At 35.3% G+C, this 19369-nt stretch overlaps 2 protein-coding genes across 2 annotated transcripts; one reads left to right on the plus strand and one right to left on the minus strand.

The window, feature by feature from the left end:
• On the minus strand, nt 1-8885 carry LOC127881668 (carbohydrate sulfotransferase 15-like). The gene is made up of 7 exons (XM_052429764.1): nt 8790-8885; nt 6121-6349; nt 5219-5344; nt 4056-4212; nt 2510-2675; nt 1300-1453; nt 1-867 (listed from the first exon to the last, which is right to left on the minus strand). The coding sequence occupies exons 1-7, from the start codon at nt 8823-8825 to the stop codon at nt 683-685; spliced, it is 1053 nt and encodes a 350-aa protein (XP_052285724.1). The 5' UTR covers nt 8826-8885; the 3' UTR covers nt 1-682.
• A 3866-nt stretch (nt 8886-12751) lies between these two features.
• LOC127881676 (uncharacterized) lies at nt 12752-17542 on the plus strand. Its single transcript, XM_052429781.1, has 5 exons — nt 12752-12910; nt 13683-13736; nt 14068-14246; nt 16617-16863; nt 17219-17542. Exons 1-5 carry the CDS (start codon nt 12817-12819, stop codon nt 17452-17454), a joined length of 810 nt encoding a protein of 269 aa, XP_052285741.1. The 5' UTR covers nt 12752-12816; the 3' UTR covers nt 17455-17542.
• The last annotated feature ends 1827 nt before the right edge of the window (nt 17543-19369 follow it).

Consider the following 19369-nt stretch of genomic DNA (forward strand, 5'->3'; position numbering starts at 1 on the left):
AACAATATGACAAACTGACTTGCATCATGCGCTTATCAAGGTGTATACGCACATCGAAAATAAATATAAGATTTTCTAACAAATAAAGACAAACATAACATAGCTATTTCTTCGGTTACTCTAGACTATATGGAGCATGGGTTATAAACGGGTGATACATATATGCATTTAAGTGTATCTCAGAACACACGCAGTAACAAAATATACATATTAATAAATTCATTGCCAAAACTGTAAGACATATAGAACAAGGCCATATTCAAGGACACCCAGCTCAATAAACGAGCAAAAATAATAGCATATTCACAACAAGAATATATTGTGGGAAATTCGCATTATTATTTATTTATAGCATCAATTTGCATAGCCCTTCGTTGAAAGGCCTCAAGAGGAACTCCGACCCTGTCCAAGTCTCCAGTAACATATTCTCCACAGTTTGCTCATATTTCGATCGGACGATTAGATATACACACGAGAAAAAATTAACATATTAAATTAAATTAACAAAGTATTACAAGCAATCAGTTTGCATTATTGTCTTTTCTAGTATTAATATTCGCAGCGCTTCGTTGAAGAGCAGATAGAAGGAGTAAATAGTTTGCTCATGTTTTGATCGGACAGACCAGAGATAAAAAGAGCAAACATGAACATTTTAAAATAAAAAAACAATATGTGTGAGCTATCAGATTGCATTATAATCTATTTCTGGTATTAATTTTCGTAGCGCTTCGTTGAAGGGGCGGTAGAAGGACTCCAGCATTTTCCTAGTCTCCGGCAACATCTCGCCAATATTTCGCTCATGTTTGGACCGGACGTTGACGGGTCCTCGCTGAAACACCTCCATCTCCTCCATCCGGGTAAACGGTCCTGTAACCATAGTAACAGCACACTCAAACACAATTACATAGCTACTAGTATATTTTTTAATTATAACATTTGCCTATAATAAAGCATGCTAGTAAACTCATAAATGAAAAAAAATATAATAGAATAACCGTGTTTGTGCGTGTGTCGTCTTGTCCAATTAGTATTATTATGTGAACAAAATCGGTATCAACATAAAATGTTTCAAACAATAAGTCATATCAAACGAAGCTCTCACAATTTGTTAAGAAATATGATAAGAACAACAGCAAAGACATACTTTCAACAACAACATGCAAGCAAAATACTAGTCTACATCTAATCTCGTACCGTGCAAACAAAATGTACATCTGATATCAACACCAAACAAACCAAAGATAAAAAGTTTAATTGAGGTCGATGCTAAACACACACAAATGTACAAAAAATACCCACGGACAGAGAGGAAGCTGAATATTCTGTTGTAAACATCCGCAATTTTAGGCGGTCCCATGGTGTCCTCGGCTTTGATGACAAGAATATTGTCGCTGGAGAACACGTCTATCCAGTCTTGGATGAAGATGTGGTACATACCAACGCGCAGTCGAACCTTTCAGGGACGAAACCAATGGATGTTTTAGTTTTCCAAATGTTTGTTGCCTTCATTTGAATTTATACGTCACGAAACAATTAGATTTCAAATAAAATAACACATTTATATGACAGCTAAGAATTTTCAGACGACCAATGAGAAATATTTTGACAAGAAGTAAGAAACGTTCATGTTTCAGCAAACTATTATTACGTTTACTACTTAAAACAATAAGATGACAACTACGAAATCTCTAGACTATAACTAAGAAGTATTCAGACGACAACTTAGAAGCATTCAGACGACAACTAAGAAACATTCATATGACAACTAAGAAACATTCCTATTACAACTTAGAAACATTCATATGACAACTAAGAAACATTCATATGACAACTAAGAAACATTCATATGACAACAAAGAAACATTTCTATCACAACTAAGAAACATTCATATGATAACTAAGAAAAAGTCATATGACAACTAAGAAACATTCCTATGACAACTAAGAAACATTCATGTTTCAGCTAATTATTATTACGTTGACTACTTAAAACAATAAGATAAAAACTACGAAACCTCAAACTATAACTAAGAAGTATTCAGACGACAACTAAGAAGTATTCAGACGACAACTAAGAAACATTCATATGACAACTAAGAAACATTCCTATTACAACTTAGAAACATTCATATGACAACTAAGAAACATTCATATGACAACTAAGAAACATTCATATGACAACAAAGAAACATTTCTATCACAACTAAGAAACATTCATATGATAACTAAGAAACATTCATATGACAACTAAGAAACATTCATATGCCAACTAAGAAACATTCAAATGACAACTAAGAAACATTCATATGACAACTAAGAATAATTCATACGGCAATTAACAAACGTTCAGATTACAAATAACAAACATTCATTAAACAACCAATACACATTAACACCACAACTTAAAAAAAAAACGTATAGGCAGATAACAACGCATCATTTACACTACACTGTCTCAAACCTTGATTAGTCAATTATTCAGTACTCGGATGCCTACAAGCTAGGTTACCTTCATAGACTCTATGGTATTGTTATAGGCGCATGCGCGGACGGAGTGGTGGTGTCGCCAGCAGTCCGTGTGGTTGCGCATGGCGTCAATGACGGCGGCGTGGAAGAGTTGGGGGTTAGTGGGATAGCGCAGGAACCGGGCCTCGTATATGTAGTCAGAGTAAGCCCTGAAAGTTGCGGTACAGGGGGGTGGGTAATTTAAATCAAGCAATTTCGGGGGAAATGGGCTTGATGCCGGTTCGTAAATTGTCGTTTCAGAAAAGATTGTGCAGTCCGAATATAGCGCTTTTATTGAAGTTTTGAAATAAAAAATATAATCTTCACGAAAATCCAGGCTATTCCGGGAAGACATTTTACGCACATGCATTAAGCTCAGTTTTCCCGGAAAGAGTCTCAATTTTAAGCTATTTATTTAAGTTCGCTTGCATTGAAAGCCTAATGTTTATTAAAACGCTCCGATTCCGTCTCCAGGGTAAAATCAATGTTTGGTTTCTTTGGGTTTGGGTTCGATCTAATGAACTCTTCCACGGTGAGGATCAAACATGTGACCTCAAAGCCGCTAGGCGGACACAATAACCATTACGCCACTGAGACATGGGGCTGATCGAAGTTCATAAGAGATGCTAGTTATGCCAATGTCTAATTCATTAGATGATCTCCAATAACTGTCTCTAAGATGCAAACAATATAAAATAATAGAATATACATACAATTTATGAAAGGAGTGTTTATTATATTTAAAGCAGTTACTCGTGGTAGTAAAACCTCTAGCATTAAGTTCTGAATGAATGTATGTACCGATAAGTTATATATTGAACATTGAAAATCTTTTAGCAAAATTGCTACACGTAGTTCAAGAATATGATTTTCTGCCAAGTGAATCGGATAAAATTCAAATAAGTCGCGCTCTGTGAAAAGGGGGTTTAATACATGTGCGTAAAGTGTCGTCCAAGATTAGCGTGCGCATGATACACAGGTTAATCAGGGACGACACCTTCCGCTTAAACTGGGGTTTTGCTAAGAAGAGACTATCTTTAAACGAAAAATACCATAAAAGCGGAAAGTGTCGTCCCATATTAGCCTGTGTTGACTAGGAAGACACTTTAGGCACATGCATTAAAACCCCTTTTCACAGAGCACGGTCCATTAATAAATCAGCAATACACTAAGACAGATTACAAAACACAAATATGTTTGAGAAAAAACCAAGGCACACAACCAAAGTGCTTCCGATACAAGTACAAGAAAATAATATTATGCAATAGATTACATATGAGCCTCCTATGGAAACGGGGCATAATGCAGGTGCGTAAAATGTCATCCCATATTAGCCTGTACAGTTCGCACATGCTAATCGGGTTCGACACTTTCCTCTTAGACTGGATTTTCGTTTAGAAGAGACTTCCTTTAAACGAAAAATTCCATAAAAACGTTAAGTGTCGTCACCGATAAACAGACTGCAGACTGCACAGGCTAATCTGGGAGGAAACTTTACGCAAATGCAAAAGTCCGGTTTTCCAAAAACTCGTCTATATATTTGTGTGTACCTGTCAACTGGATTTCTGACCACGAAGATTATCTTCATGTTTGGATTGAGGTGGTAAGCCACGTCTGCATTTGTGAACGCCGGCTCGCTGCAGTTCTCATTTCCGGGTACCTGTCGCCAGTCCTTGATGTCGAATGAGGCGTCAACAGTCGCCTCGCCTGCAATATAGTATGGCAAGTGCACTGAAAGTTTTAATATATATGAACCAAATTCTGGTTAAACTGGTTTAAAATCATATGCGTAAAGTGACATCGCATATTAGCCTGTGAGGTACGCACGGGCTAATCAGTGACGATCCTTTGCGCTTTTATAGATATTTTCTAAAGGAGGGCTCTTCTCAATAATTAAGGTGGAAAAGTGTTGTCCCTGATTAGCGTGCGTTGACTGCACAGGCTTATCTGGGATAACACTTTACGCACATTCAGCCCAGTTTTCGTTCAACTAGGCTCATGTGTTTTCAGTCATAATTCTTATAAGACACCTTTAACAACTTAATTGCCTATAACTACTGTATATAGGGTGATAGGCGAGAAGGGAATCGGAAACGTTTAATTTATCTAGAGGCCAAGTTGTCAAGCGAGCAAATCAAACAAAGCTCCGTACACGATTCAAACAATAAGGCCACGAAGACGGTGGGACGTTTTCATTTCTTTTTTTTGTCGCACGTATTTTTCCAGTAAGCAGTTTGTGAACTGATAATGATAACAAAGAAATACAACCCTGTACACCAATCCCTACAATAACGGAATACAAATTGTGAAATCAAGTTAACAAATAATGATAATGATATCTCTGGCGTATTTATATGTAGATAAAAATAATAAGTCATTCAGTTTTGCTGTTAAGTTACCTAAACATTCCACACACAAAAACAATAAATACAAACGTTTTGTATATTTCAACGTATCTGGCTTGTCTTAAACGTATTTAGATAAGTTTCTATGTCCACTGTAACAGTACCATTGACCTTACTCTATTGGTTTGCTTGGCAGAGAGTTTACTAATCGGGAAAGCTAGGGCTTGATTGCCTGGTGGATCTGTCTTTGGGAAAAGCATTCGCATGACATTCCTTAAACGCGATTTGTAGGATTTCAATATAAGTATGGAGCCAATCATGCACAGAGCGTAGAATAAATTGAAGTGTTATAATTTCAGACCACTTACCTGTGATGCCATGATGATAGGGGAACTCGTGTCCGCAGTCGAGCGGCGCCACAAGCGTTTGTAGTTCAATGGTGGACCTCGCGAACATCCGGATATACTGCACCATCACTCGCTCAAACGGCGCAGCTGAATTAGTCGTAATAAAGTCGCATGGTTGCTTTTACGCGCGTACTTAGCTTTTAATTGTAAATACGGTACTATTTGCATATAGATTTTTTTCTCAAAGAATTTAACTGCTTGTTTTGTGTTATTTTGTGAATGTGAGAAAATATATTTCATATGCAAATATATTGCACATGGATACATCAGCGCTTACTGTCACAAAAACACATTACTAGACGATTGATTACATTAAACATTTCCTTATACCGTCTTAAAACTTAATAGAGTGGAGAAACATTAAAGTTTAAACTGATTGATTGCGTCAACTGATTATAATTCATTTCTTTTGAAATTCTGTTTTCCAACGTGTTTAAGCAATTCATCTTGAACAGTTAATTCGAATGAGTGATTAATATAAATCGCGAGTTTTTTATTAGGATAAAGCACATCTCATTAAGAAGGTATTTTGAAATGTAATGCGTCTTCGCGTGTATACAGAGTGCGACTGTGGGTTTGTACGAGTACACTCGTTATAAGTTTCATTTATATGTTTCAACATGCTTTAATTAATTAATAATCAAACATGATTGATCTAAGTCGTCTGATTTATGACATCGTTTTGGGGCGTATTTGCGCGTTTAAAGGGAGCCTGAACTAAATATAAATGATTTGTCATTTCAGAGCGCAAATTTATCGTTCTGGCGTGACAACGTTTGGCGGCCGCTTTAATTAAACAATTGTCACCCTATAACAAGAGCATGCATTATTGCAGAAAGTTAAAGCACGCATACTTTACTTACTAAATCGTCCAATGTTAAAGAACCGCGGTTCCTTCCCGTGTTTGATGTGGATCTCGGCGTGGTTGAACAGACGCGCCCAAAGGTCCGTGGTTCCCGACTTTGGGAAGCCGGCCACAATGAAGTACGGGAGGCAGTGCAGCGCTCTGCCCTCCACCAGCGACTCGTTGTTCGTCATCCTCCGCCCGAGGTAGCATGGGTTCTTATAATTCGTCAAAAATTTCGGCCGTTCCTGGAAGCAGTTTATCGCTTCATGTTTATTTCCATGAATGTCTGTGCAAAAAGTTAATACAAACTCCATATCCGCATTGTATTGACCTTTATTTGCAGCATCAATATAAGGTGGGATTTATATACTAGAATTCAGGTTGGATCGTTCCAATATATTTTTGTGAATTATTGCCCTTAGTTACACGGTATGACATTTCTAATTAAGTTTGCTTTTCTGGCAGATCACAGGAACTACTATTCGGAATTTTATTAAATATTATATGCAGTATCCCTACAAGGTGGGCATGCGCATAATGTCAGATCGTTCTTCTCCAATGGGTTTTCAGGGAGTAAGTGCACATTAAATTTTATTTCCTTTCCACGCAAGATCGCATCAGTATTTATTTTAATTGTATGAAACTAAAAAATGCAGCATCATATACAGCGGACATGCGCACAGGGCGAAGTCGTTCTGCATTTATGAGTTTTGACCTTTGATTAATGACAAAACAATTTCTAATTTAGTTTTCGCGCGAGATATCAGGTACTTATTATCCGAATATGATGACACTTATATGCGGTATAATTATTGAGTGGACATGCATATCTTGCCATGTAATTCCTCATTAGTGGTTTTCAACGGAGTTATTAAAAATTCGAATTATAATTTGTTTTTGCATGAGATCTCGGACATAAATGATCCAAAATTAAGACCAACATACAATAGGCTGGCTATATAGAGAATAATATCAGTTCGCTCCAATCATCCCTTATTCTGATAGTAGCGGCCCTCCTCATTGTATCGCGATTTAAACGGAAAACCCTCAAGAAGTGCCTGCAAGTTAATGTTTCTTCAATATTTAGAAGTCTGAATATATTTGATGTTTATCCATGACTATTACGACGATCATTTTCATGATTTTCTGTGTTCATTGGAAAGTAGGTCATGTTTATTCCTGGGTGATGCTATGATTTTTAAATAACGTAACACACAATTATGTTAGTTTGTGTGTGTATTGATAGTAGCTTTATCAAATGTTTAATATGCCGCTTATTTTTTAATAAAATGTAAAAATTATTTTAAGAACAACATAAGCAAGAGTTTCGTTTTTACATTAGTTTGATGTCTTTAGAAGAAGCACATAGTAACAAACCTCAGCAACCAATCAGAAGGGCCGATATTATGAGAAACATTGCACATGATACAGATTTCTATAGGGAGCTAAGTCTAGCCAGAATTTTGTCAAATCGATGCCGATTTTAATGCAGTTTTCGTTGTTACGTCCAATAATACACATTAAACTATAGATTGACAAATAACACATGTGTGTTTTCTTTTGAATTTGTTCACTTCCAGAATGTATATGTATTCATTAAGACGGCTGATACTACAGATAGACATGCTACACGCCAATTTCATTGTTCCAGTCTGTTGATATTTCAAAGAATTATAACATAAGTTTTTGAATCCCATTGTTTTCATTTACCCATGCATTGACAAAACGCAACACTCAGTGGCATCCATCAGTTCGGTGATTTTTTAAACTATTATTTGAAGGAGCCTTTTCACGTTTTGGTAAATTGACAAAATAAAAAAAAAAGTTGTTTCAGATTCGCAAATTTTAGTCTGTTGATATTTCAAAGAATTATAACATAAGTTTTGGAATCCCATTGTTTTAATTTACCCATACATTGACAAAACGCAACACTCAGTGGCATCCATCAGTTCGGTGATTTTTTAAACTATTATTTAAAGGAGCCTTTTCACGTTTTGGTAAATTGACAAAATAAAAAAAAGTTGTTTCAGATTCGCAAATTTTAGTTAGTTATGATATTTGTGAGGAAATAGTAATACTGAACATTTACCATGCTCTAAAATATCCATTATATACATCTTTAGACGATTTGAAAACCTGAAAATCAAAAGCGAAACGATTGAATAATTGAGAAAGTTCTGTTGTTGTCGTTATATTTTGGGAAACTACACGGATTGCTTATATAAGTAAAAAATACATCCCTCACAGCATGAGCACGGATGGTCGAGTAGTCTAAGCGGGAGACTTCTTATTCCATGACTACAGGGGTCAGTGGTTCGAGCCCAATTTAGGGTTACCCTTTTTTCCTTTTTTTAATTGTATTCTTGTTTTTTCACGGGAAATTTTAAGGTCCAATGTTTAAATTTATCAATATAAAGCTTTAATGACAAGCTTCAATACATGCCAAAATCTGAGAAAAGGCCCCTTTAAATTAAATTATAAACGTGTTACTTAACTTTAATCTTTGAAGTAAAAATGGGTTTGGTCACGCTTAACTCACAGATTTAATACTATAAACACATAGATAACGAGGCTTATTACATTAGACACGCATGCACCCAACACAAAACGATTTTATACGTAACGTTATTATAAAAGTAAATATAAAAAATGGAAATCATTTATTGAAAACTATTAATAATATACTCTCTGATTATACTCCTTTAATTGACGTTTCGGCATAATGCCTTTATCAAAACATTGGAAATTATATGTTAACTACATTTTTACGTCTTTTGACTGCACAGTTTAAATAACAAAGAAAAATGTTTTTAAACGTCAAATGACGTTGTACATGATGACGTCATAAATGGCGTTATATAAAATGGCGCCAAAAAAAATGTAAAAATTCGCCAAAAATGAAATGACGTTAAACACTTACATATTGTATCTTAATCTTATGTTAAATGTGTGCTTTATATATTTAATAAATTGATATTTGCAATAAAACAATCATCATCATATGTAATTATAATCTACCTTAACTTATTAATAATAAGTAATAAGTTAAGGTAGATTATAATTACATATGATGATGATTGTTTTATTGAAAAATATCAATTTATTAAATATATAAAGCACACATTTAACATAAGATTAAGATACAATATGTAAGTGTTTAACGTCATTTCATTTTTGGCGAATTTTTACTCTTTTTTTTGGCGCCATTTTATATAACGCCATTTATGACGTCATCATGTACAACGTCATTTGACGTTTAAAAACATTTTTCTTTGTTATTTAAATTGTGCAGTCAAAAGACGTAAAAATGTAGTTAACATATAATTTCCAATGTTTTGATAAAGGCATTATGCCGAAACGTCAATTAAAGGAGTATAATCAGAGAGTTATAATTTTTTAATATCCCTTCGGATAATTCAACTGAGCTATTAATAATATAGTACTTAAATTTTGGAAATTATTAATATATGCCTAATTTAAGGAAATTAATTTACAATACAATTATAGAAATATGCTTAAAATATTTTGGGGAAAGAACAGACGTTCCTTTAAATGTATTGTTAAAATATTCACATATGGCGTTGTTTTAAAGGAAAGCCCTGGACGGACTTGCCCTATTCGCAATTTAGCAAAATGCAATTAATGCGAGTCACGCCATTTTGGCAATACGCGCATTACGTGAAACCGAAAGATTAGTTACACACTATTATAAAATGAAGGGAAATGAACTTTGTTTGTTACTGTGTGTTCTCCACGAACAATAAGCGATTATGTGGCATATAAAACTATAACATTTAATAGCCTTTTCATTTACGTGATTTAACTGACCACACCGAATAAATATATAAATAACTGATACTTTCTTAACTACTCCACAATAAACAAGTACATGCGCTTACATATCTTCTGAAATCCCATTCAGGTTTCAAATAATTAGTCCCCAAATCAGTGCAAAATGACTTAGATTTTGCAAGGGTTGCTGCAGTAAAGAACCGGACGCCGCTGGTGTTAATTGCGACATTCTGTTCCCCGTTGTCGTTGATATACCACAGACATACTGTTGCTAGGACAAGCGTCGTAAGAAGTACTGTGACTTTTCCTCTGGAATAATAATGCACACCCCTCTAACGTACAAGTTTTAATGCATCACAATATAATTATACTGTGCATAAAAAGTTCCCCATAACCAATTAATCATATGTCTGCACATTTTATATACAGTGTGTTTCTTGCACGTGGCTTTACTACAAATAAGTCAGTACCAAATTTATAATGACAATATTCAAGGAATGACGAAAACAAACATTAAATATTTTCAATATGGAAATGTATCCTTTAAAAATCCTTTTTAAATTAACCAGTTTTTTCATTAAGCAATTTCTTTTTGGTCGCCTTTGCTGACACGCATTGACATATGCAAATAATCGTTTTTACTGTTTTATCAAAGACAACAATATAAAAATTAATAAATGAAAAGAACATAAATAAGAAATATAAAATATAAATAAAATAATACATTTTTATTATAATAAGCACCATATTCACGTACCTGTATTTCATTATTAATCCACCATTTCTCGTTTAAATCGGTTCACCAAAGCAGTAATACTTTGCAAACAACGGGTGTATCCAACAGACTTCCACAACTGTACAGCTTTCCTTTAACACCCCAAAACAGTGGGTCAGAGTAGCCAATGTTAACAGGTCATCAATTGACAATTTACAAATCACACAGTCTACTCTTCATGACTAGACTCTATTACCGTAACGTATGGGGAACTTATAAATCCCGTAATAACCGTTCTGTCAAAGATAGAAAGAATAGGAACTTAATATTTACATTGAAAACACGTGTGTAAATAAATAAATTATGTGTAAAGAAATTAAGATAACTATATCCACACACACATAATACAAATGTCATCCCAACGTCTTATTACGTTGTCACTCACGTCAACGCTTCGTAACGCCTCAGGCAACGTAACACAGGTATTGTCTGACGTACGCATTTTTCGTTTTCTGAACTATTAAATCTATAAAGCGGCAAATTGCTTTTTTAGCATCACGAGGTCTCATTAAATGTGCATGCGTAAAGTATATCAATAGATATGTAACTGTGTGGACAACACAGTAATCAACACAGTAATCATATTAATCATAAGGACGGTGATGAACGAAGTGAATCACTTTATTAAAATTAACAACAAAGAATACTTAATATCCTAACAGAAACATGGCCATCTACAGGTATGAAAATATAGCAATCTTGGGAGGAAGGTTCCCTTTTTTAAATCAAAATTTATAACGTAATGGACCGTAATTTTGAATTTGAATATCAAAAGCGCACCATTCCATGGACGTGAAGAACGTGCTCTTTTCTTCCTAGTCAACGCGTGATTTGAGCATGATTTCTGGGACCGTGTTAAAATGAACCATATCATCGGTTCGCGCATGTTGGTGACTTCCGGTACACTTGTACTGACGAATCGTCTTTTTTTAATTCGTTTTAGTCACCTCCAATATCGTGAGTTAGATACTTTAAAGCGGTTTTGGCGCATGTTTTTGAAGAGATTTAAGCGCATGAAGGTACTCGGCACAGGCACACATGCCAAACTATTTGATCACCTTATAGTCGAACTATTGGTTAAAATATTGAAACAAAGTTGTGGCATATCTATTGCTCATACTTAAAAAAAGAAATTTTATCTTCCAATAAGTGAACACATATATTAACAGTATGCGATCTTTTACCAAATTTATAACTAGCAATTGTTTTATTTAATTAAGGCCATTAGCCTATTACAATATAATACACAAACTTTTATTGAGTCACGTACGGCTATATTTATATACATGTTCAGCTATTGATATATAATTATGTGTGTGTATATATATATATATTATATATATATATATATATATATATATATATATATATATATATATATATATATATAGATATATATATATATATATATATATATATATATATATATATATATATATATATATATATATATATATATACTTAATATAATAAATTGAGGAAAAATAAATAAACAATAAAATAAATTTTAATGCTTTCATAGCTCCAAATTAGTGTGTAATTTATATAGGAACATGTAGAAAAAAGTGGTTAAATAGCTCCTAAGTATTGTGTTTTGTGATTAAGAAAATGTAGAGAAAAAAGAAAGCTTAATGGGCACCCTTTTGAATCAACCCCCATTCCGCCATGTCTTGCCGCTGTGCTTGACCAAAATCGTGGGGAAATGCCTGATATATGTTTAATTCATATAATTTATTAAAATACTCAAACTATACTAAATTTATAATTTTGTGCGAGGCTTACTTTAAATTCTTAAATCGTTTAACGGGAATCTTAAATTTCCGTTCAGTGTTCATACATTATCGGTCGTGGGATTTTTTGTGATCTTCCCTTATCCGTCTCATCATTTGTTTAAACAGTCCGATTCTCAAATATCTGAAAGGATGCATATTCATTAGCGAGGACGTTATCTCACCGAATCTATCAAAGTAACGCAAAAAACTACAGGAAAATAAACAGTAATGATCGTTTTTCGCCCTTCCGCTCCATTCTGTCCCGTCCTGTCTAGGGTTCTACATAAGGATGCTCCGACCCGAGGTGTTCAGCATTGCGTTGGAACACTCAGACACCTAGATTCAAGTGCAGCATCAGTAGTGAACAAAAGCAATGAAAATGAAGATTTTCCAGTGTCTCGCCATCACGTCGGTCTTGGTTGGTCTTTCAATCTCGGCGGCTGTGCCAGAGCAAGAGGGCGAACCAGGTATGGAAATTGTGACATAAATACACTTGAAGATAACGTTCAATAACTGATCGGAAAATGATTTTTAATAAATTAATATGTTTTGATTGTTTATGTGATGATAAGCGAGCGATCATGAAAATTATTACGTTATAATCAAATGATCTTCTGTATTATAAAGTCTTTTCCGTTTAAGTGATATCACAGATACGTAGAAGACGTTTTAATACCGAAATCAAACAAATACTCTCCACATTCTAAAGTAAACGTTTCCGAAAGAGCGTACATTATCTTTAAGAACGCCAATTACAGAACGCATGCATATGGCATTAATTTTATTGTCCACATTCTAAAAAGCGAACGTAGCCTTTAAGTACGTCAATTAACCCATTTATGCCTAGTGGACTCTCCCATCCTTCTAAATTGTATCAATTTATTTCCAAAATTAGGGTTGTCTAGTATAGTTATTTCTATATGTAGAATATTTCTTACAGAAATTCCTTCAAGCAAACAGCGCAGACCATGATGAGACGCCGCATAATGCGGCGTCTCATCTGGGTCTACAATGTTTCCCAAGGCCTTTTATCTAGACGCTAGGCATAAATGGGTTAAAGATCGCGTGCACGTTGCGTTAATTGTAATGTCCACATTCTAAGGTAACAGTATCCGAATGAGCGTACGTCGTCGTCTTTAAGTACGTCAATTAAAGAACGCATGCACATGGCGTTAATTTTATTGTTAAGCTAGATGAAGGTTCATTCATTTATAATCTCTCGTTCTCCAATTGTTTTAGCCGAGCAATCCAATCGGGCGATCGTGTTGCCTGGCTCACCACTGAGGAATGCATGTAAGTGATAATATGAGCCTCGTTCTTGAATTTCTGGGATTAATGCATGTGCGTTAAGTGATATCCCAGACTAACCTGTGCACTCCGTACAAGCTAATCAGGGACGACACTTTACGCTTTAAATGATTTTCTTGTTTAAAAAAAGTATTTTCTTTACGAAAATCCATTTAAGGGGGAAAACGTCGTCCCTGATTAGCCTGTGCGGGCTGCACATAAACTATGCGCTACAAGATTGAGTGCGAAATTATTGATTCTGCTTCATATTTCTAAATTAAATACAATAGTATGACGCTCAACAAAAAAAATCTTTAAAAAGTATCTGTATTCCCAGGTCAATGGCAGGTAAACAACAACCCGTGCGTGAACAACCAGCTCCAGCAGCTCAACTTCCCCCACCCGACCGACAGCGGCAAGTTTATCCAGTGCGGCATGTACGAGCGGATGTTCATCGTGCAGTGTCCGGCCGGGGAGGTGTATGAGCAAGCCACGGCCACCTGTGTCCAGCCACAGGTTTGTGACCCTTATTTGATACATGTAGTTGTATTGAAAACGAGCCGCATTCTGAGAAAAAACGCGGCATAGTGACGTCAAGTTTAGCCCCAGATTAGAATGCATTATTTTTTTTCTAATTTACGTTAACCCTTTGCATGCTGGGTAATTTGTCTTCTGCTAAAACGTCGTCTGCTGAATTTCTAAAATTAGCATTTTCTCCGATTTTTTTCAGAGAAAACTATCAGAATAGCAAACAGTTTGGATCCTGATGAGACGCCACGTTCTGTGGCGTCTCATCAGGATCCAAACTGTTTGCAAAGGCCTTCAAAATTCGGTTCCCGCACTGAAAGGGTTAATGACATTGTCAATAATCTTCTTAGCATCACCCGTTTGTTCGCAGATGATACGTCTTTATCTTGTACGACATCCAATTTAAGTGATTTTGAGGGTATATTGAATCATGATTTACATCAGATAAACATGTGGGCCAAAAGATAGCTGGTTGACTTCAATCCACAGAAAACGGAAGCATTTTTATTTAAAACATTCCGGTAAATTTTGTCATAAACATCTTGGTCTAACTTTAGGACATAACGGCAAATGGCATGATCATATTAATACATTCTGAAATCGGCATCGAAAGTACTTGGAATAATGAGGTCTCTTAAATTTAAAGTTTCCAGAAAACGCTTAAACACTACCGGGTATATACGTCACTCATTTGCACCAATTACTTGAATAAGCATGTGTTGTCTTGGACGGATGCTCTTTTTACGAAAAGGAATTACTAAGTATTAGATAAAATTCAACACGAAGCTGCGCGAATTGTCTCCGGTCTAACCAGATCTGTTTCACTCATTAATTTGTACAACGAAGTAAAATGGCAGTCTCTTGATAAAAGACGACAGTATATAAAACTAATTAATATGTACAAGATACATAATGGTCATAGTCCCACTTATTTGGCAAATCTTCTCCCACCCACAGCTCAACAACAATCATCACGCTCTCTACGCAACGGAGACGACTACGTCATTGTATCACGGCGGACACAATTATATTCCCGTTCCTTTTTACCCTCTGCCATAGATCTATGGAAGTCCTTAGCCATAAATATTCGTAACAGCAATACTATTTCACATTTTAAATCAAACTTGAAACGCGCATTTTTCAATAGCAAAAAGATTCCCCCAATTTTTTTTTACTGGGAATAGGAAATCCTCCATATTACATGCAAGATTAAGAAATAATTGCAGTGACCTTAACTCCGACTTGTTTCAAAACCATTTGACTGCTTCGCCTGTTTGCTCCTGTGGCAGCGAGATAGAAAATGCACTAAGTACCACATACAGCGATTGTTTCTATTTAATGCATTGCGTTCATTTCACCCTTTAAATTCTGATATTCTTCTCCATGGAAAACAATCATTGAATGACGAAGAAAATGTCATTATTTGTACTGAAGTGCAGAGATTTATATCAGAGACGAAGCGTTTTGCACCAGAACAGGACGCATTATTGTGCATTATTGTGTATTACCTTGTATCATTATACTTTTATTATTTGTACACCAAAGTGTTATTTATTATTGATTATTATTTTTATTACTATACTTATAGTATCATTATTATTATCATTATTATTTTATTAGAATTACTATTATAATTATTATTACCATTATTATTACTGTTATTATTATTATTATTATTATTATTATTACTATCATTATAGTCAAAGTAGGAGATGCATCTATCTTTTTTATGTAGTTTTCGTAAAATTTCCAAAACGACGACTAATATTTACATCTTAAAAAGTCACCATTATCTATGTAACTTTATACTCAAGAGAAAGACCCCCGATAATGTTGTAGAACTTTAGGTCTAACCCTTTTTCCATATTATACTTTGTGAATTGTAATTAATTTGTAATTGTCAATTTGGAAATAAAATATGTTTAAACTATTAGAATGCAGTCCGCATAGGCTAATCAGGGACGACACTTTCCGCTTCCATGGGATTTTTCGTTTAAACGAAATATGTTCTCAGCAAAAAAAAATCAGATAAGGCGGAGAGTGCCGTCCCTTGTAAGCCTTTGCCAACTTCACATATGCATTAAGCCGGGTTTTCACAGACCGCGGCTAAAATATTAAATATTAAACGGACGAGAAACCCCTCTATCAATGAACCATTGATTGTTGATGTCGGTTTTCACGTTCAAAGTTTTTTGTAGTTCTGTTTTGTAGTTTTTCACACACAAAAATACATCAAATTTAAATCTACTGAACGCATATGCTTAATTCATTTTTGATAAAATTTTACATACTAGTGTATGTTTCATTTTATCTACTCACACACAACTTTGTTCATAATAATATTTAATTTTATATCAGATCATCAACAACCCACAAGTAGTCAACCTGGTATCCGGCTCGGTTAGCGTGTGTTCCGTGCAGAACCTCCAGTCCGGTCGTATCTTCTTCGCGGTTCCCGGCGACAGCCGACAGTTCATCCAATGCGACCAGAACGGCCAGGCCCGCTACCTGTCGTGCCCTGGCCAGCTGACCTGGGACCAGAGCCGACAGTCGTGCGTCGTCTACGCTAACGGAGGAGCGGTTGCTAACCCGGCGTCGATTTCTGGTTAGTATTGCAACAAGCATACGGCATTGTGTCCAAAATAGTCGCTCATCACTATCGACAAAAGCAGCGCCCGCCATGACTCTATTTGTTGAATGAACATGCGTACACTTAACGAGATCGCTGCATTTAAAACTGTTAATTTATACGGAAGTGACGCGACTACATGTATTTTTAATTATTAACACCATGAATAAATATTTAATAACGTTGCCAATACCGTTCTATGTAAATTTTCCCAGCAGACCCGATAAAGTGTAATAGCAGTTCAACGGAACTAACATTATTACGAATAGTATTACGGTAATATAGTTATACGACATGTCTCAAATAACTTAACTACGTGTTGATATTTCAGGTTATCTCACGGGAAACAGCCCATGCACAGCCCAAGCCATCGCAGCCAACACCTTGTTCTTCTCCCACCCTGACCCGACAAAGTTCATCCAGTGCGATCTGAACGGAAACGCCTTCGTGCAGCGGTGCCCATCCGGTCTGGTGTGGAACCAGTACCTGGAGACGTGCGCCTCTCAGCTGGCGACCTTCACCTTGGCGGGGCAGAGCCAGCTCCTTTACCCAAACAATCAAGGCTAACGTCCAACCGGACAGTTTGCATTCATTTGGTCACGTATACTGAAGAATGTGAACTTTACTAAACTGGAATAAATAACTTGGAGCATCATTTTATTTTGTTGTATTTTTCTAAATACCTGTACGCGTTTATGTATTTCAATAAATGACCCATTAACGGTTTCGAACTATAATCATGTAAGGTTTTTTTCCATTAAGTCGGACAGATCAATGTTTCAATTCTATAATAAGCTCTTCAAACAAAGTCGGTAGCAGACCTTAAGTACCATATCTTATGAGTTTATAAAATTGTCATGTAGAAGAAATTACGTTCTTAGGGGTCTTTTCACAGATTTTGTCATGTATTGAAGTGTGTCATTAAATGCTTTAGATTGATAAATGCGAACATTCGATCTAAAAAGCTGCAGTTAAAAAAAAAACAAGAATAAAATTCAAGAAAAAAAGTAACCCTCAACTAGACTCGAACCACTGACCTCTGGAGTAAAAGTCTATATCGCTTACACCACTCAGCTATCCGTGCTCACACAATAAGACATTTTAAACTTTATATAAGCAATTCTCGTAGTTTCACAAAATATAACGACAAAAACAGAACTCACCAAATTATTCAATCGTTTCGCGTTGCAACGCTTTATAAATTTCATATAATGGCTATTTTAGAGTATGGCAAATGTTCAGTATTACTGTTTCCTCACAAATATCATAACTACAACGAAAATTTGCGAACCTGAAACATTAAAAAAAAATTTTTTTGTCAAGTTACCAAAACTTGAAAAGGCGGGTATAGTCTGTTCAGACAGTTCTTGTGCCTATTCGACCTGTACGTCAACGGAACCATTTGCAGCATTGGTGGTGGCATAGAAAAGTACGCGAATACAAATAAAAAACATTATATGACCCTTGTTGTTTGTAAGCTAGTCCTTATATACCGCTGCCAGTAGGTAAACTCACGTACACCATAAGGGGCAAAAGCACTCTTCTCATATTATACTGTGAAATCTATAGAATATGTATAACGACCAAATGAAGTTAGCTTTTCATTATGACGATGTAATGCTTGCAATTTAAATTCATGGGGGTGGGGGGGGGGGGGGGAAGCTATGAAATGCGAAATGCCGATGGAACACAGACGATTGATAATTCAAACTTCTGTTTTTACCATCACCAGAAGTTTTTAAAATACTGTGTCACATCCAATTTCATTGTGAGAAAATATTTGATAAAATCTTATACGGAATTATATATATTTTGAGTACCAAGGGTAAAGTGTTTGTTACAAATTCTCAAATCATGTAAAAAATAACGAATTACAAATATGAAAATGTCCGACTGAAGGGCCATATCGACTACACTACAGTGCCGTAGCCAGACCTAAATTTAAGCCGAGGCAATATCTAAGGTCCTTCTAGGGGGGTCCGGGGCATGCCCCCCCCCCAGGATTTTTTTTACCTAGAACGTCTCTGGTGCGTTTTAAAGGCCATTAAAAAAACTACATTTTATACCTAAATTATCGGAATAGTGGGCGCTACATATTACCGTTTGGTATCAAAAAAGTTCACACAAAAATCTGCTACACGTTCATTGTCAATTTTAAATTCTGGTACCATAAGCCGTGTTTGAAGTGACAATGATGTAACAAACTTAACTATAGAAAAATAGTCATATACTTCATTTGAAGTCAGATAGAAAAAAGAAAAAAATGAGACGCAGCTCTCTCATACAAGTCATAGTATGTATATGGATAATATAATGTGCTTTACATATTTATTATTGAAATACTAAAATAAAATAGATCTACCTTATAATATGAAGAAACAGATCTATCTAGCGAATAATATTTCATGAACATGTTTTATTATTTTTCAACTTTAAAATATCAATCTTATTGAACGCTAATTCAACTCTCCTGTCTCCAGTC

Source organism: Dreissena polymorpha, chromosome 5 (genome assembly GCF_020536995.1).
Source record: "Dreissena polymorpha isolate Duluth1 chromosome 5, UMN_Dpol_1.0, whole genome shotgun sequence".
NCBI classification, from domain to species: Eukaryota; Metazoa; Mollusca; class Bivalvia; order Myida; family Dreissenidae; genus Dreissena; species Dreissena polymorpha.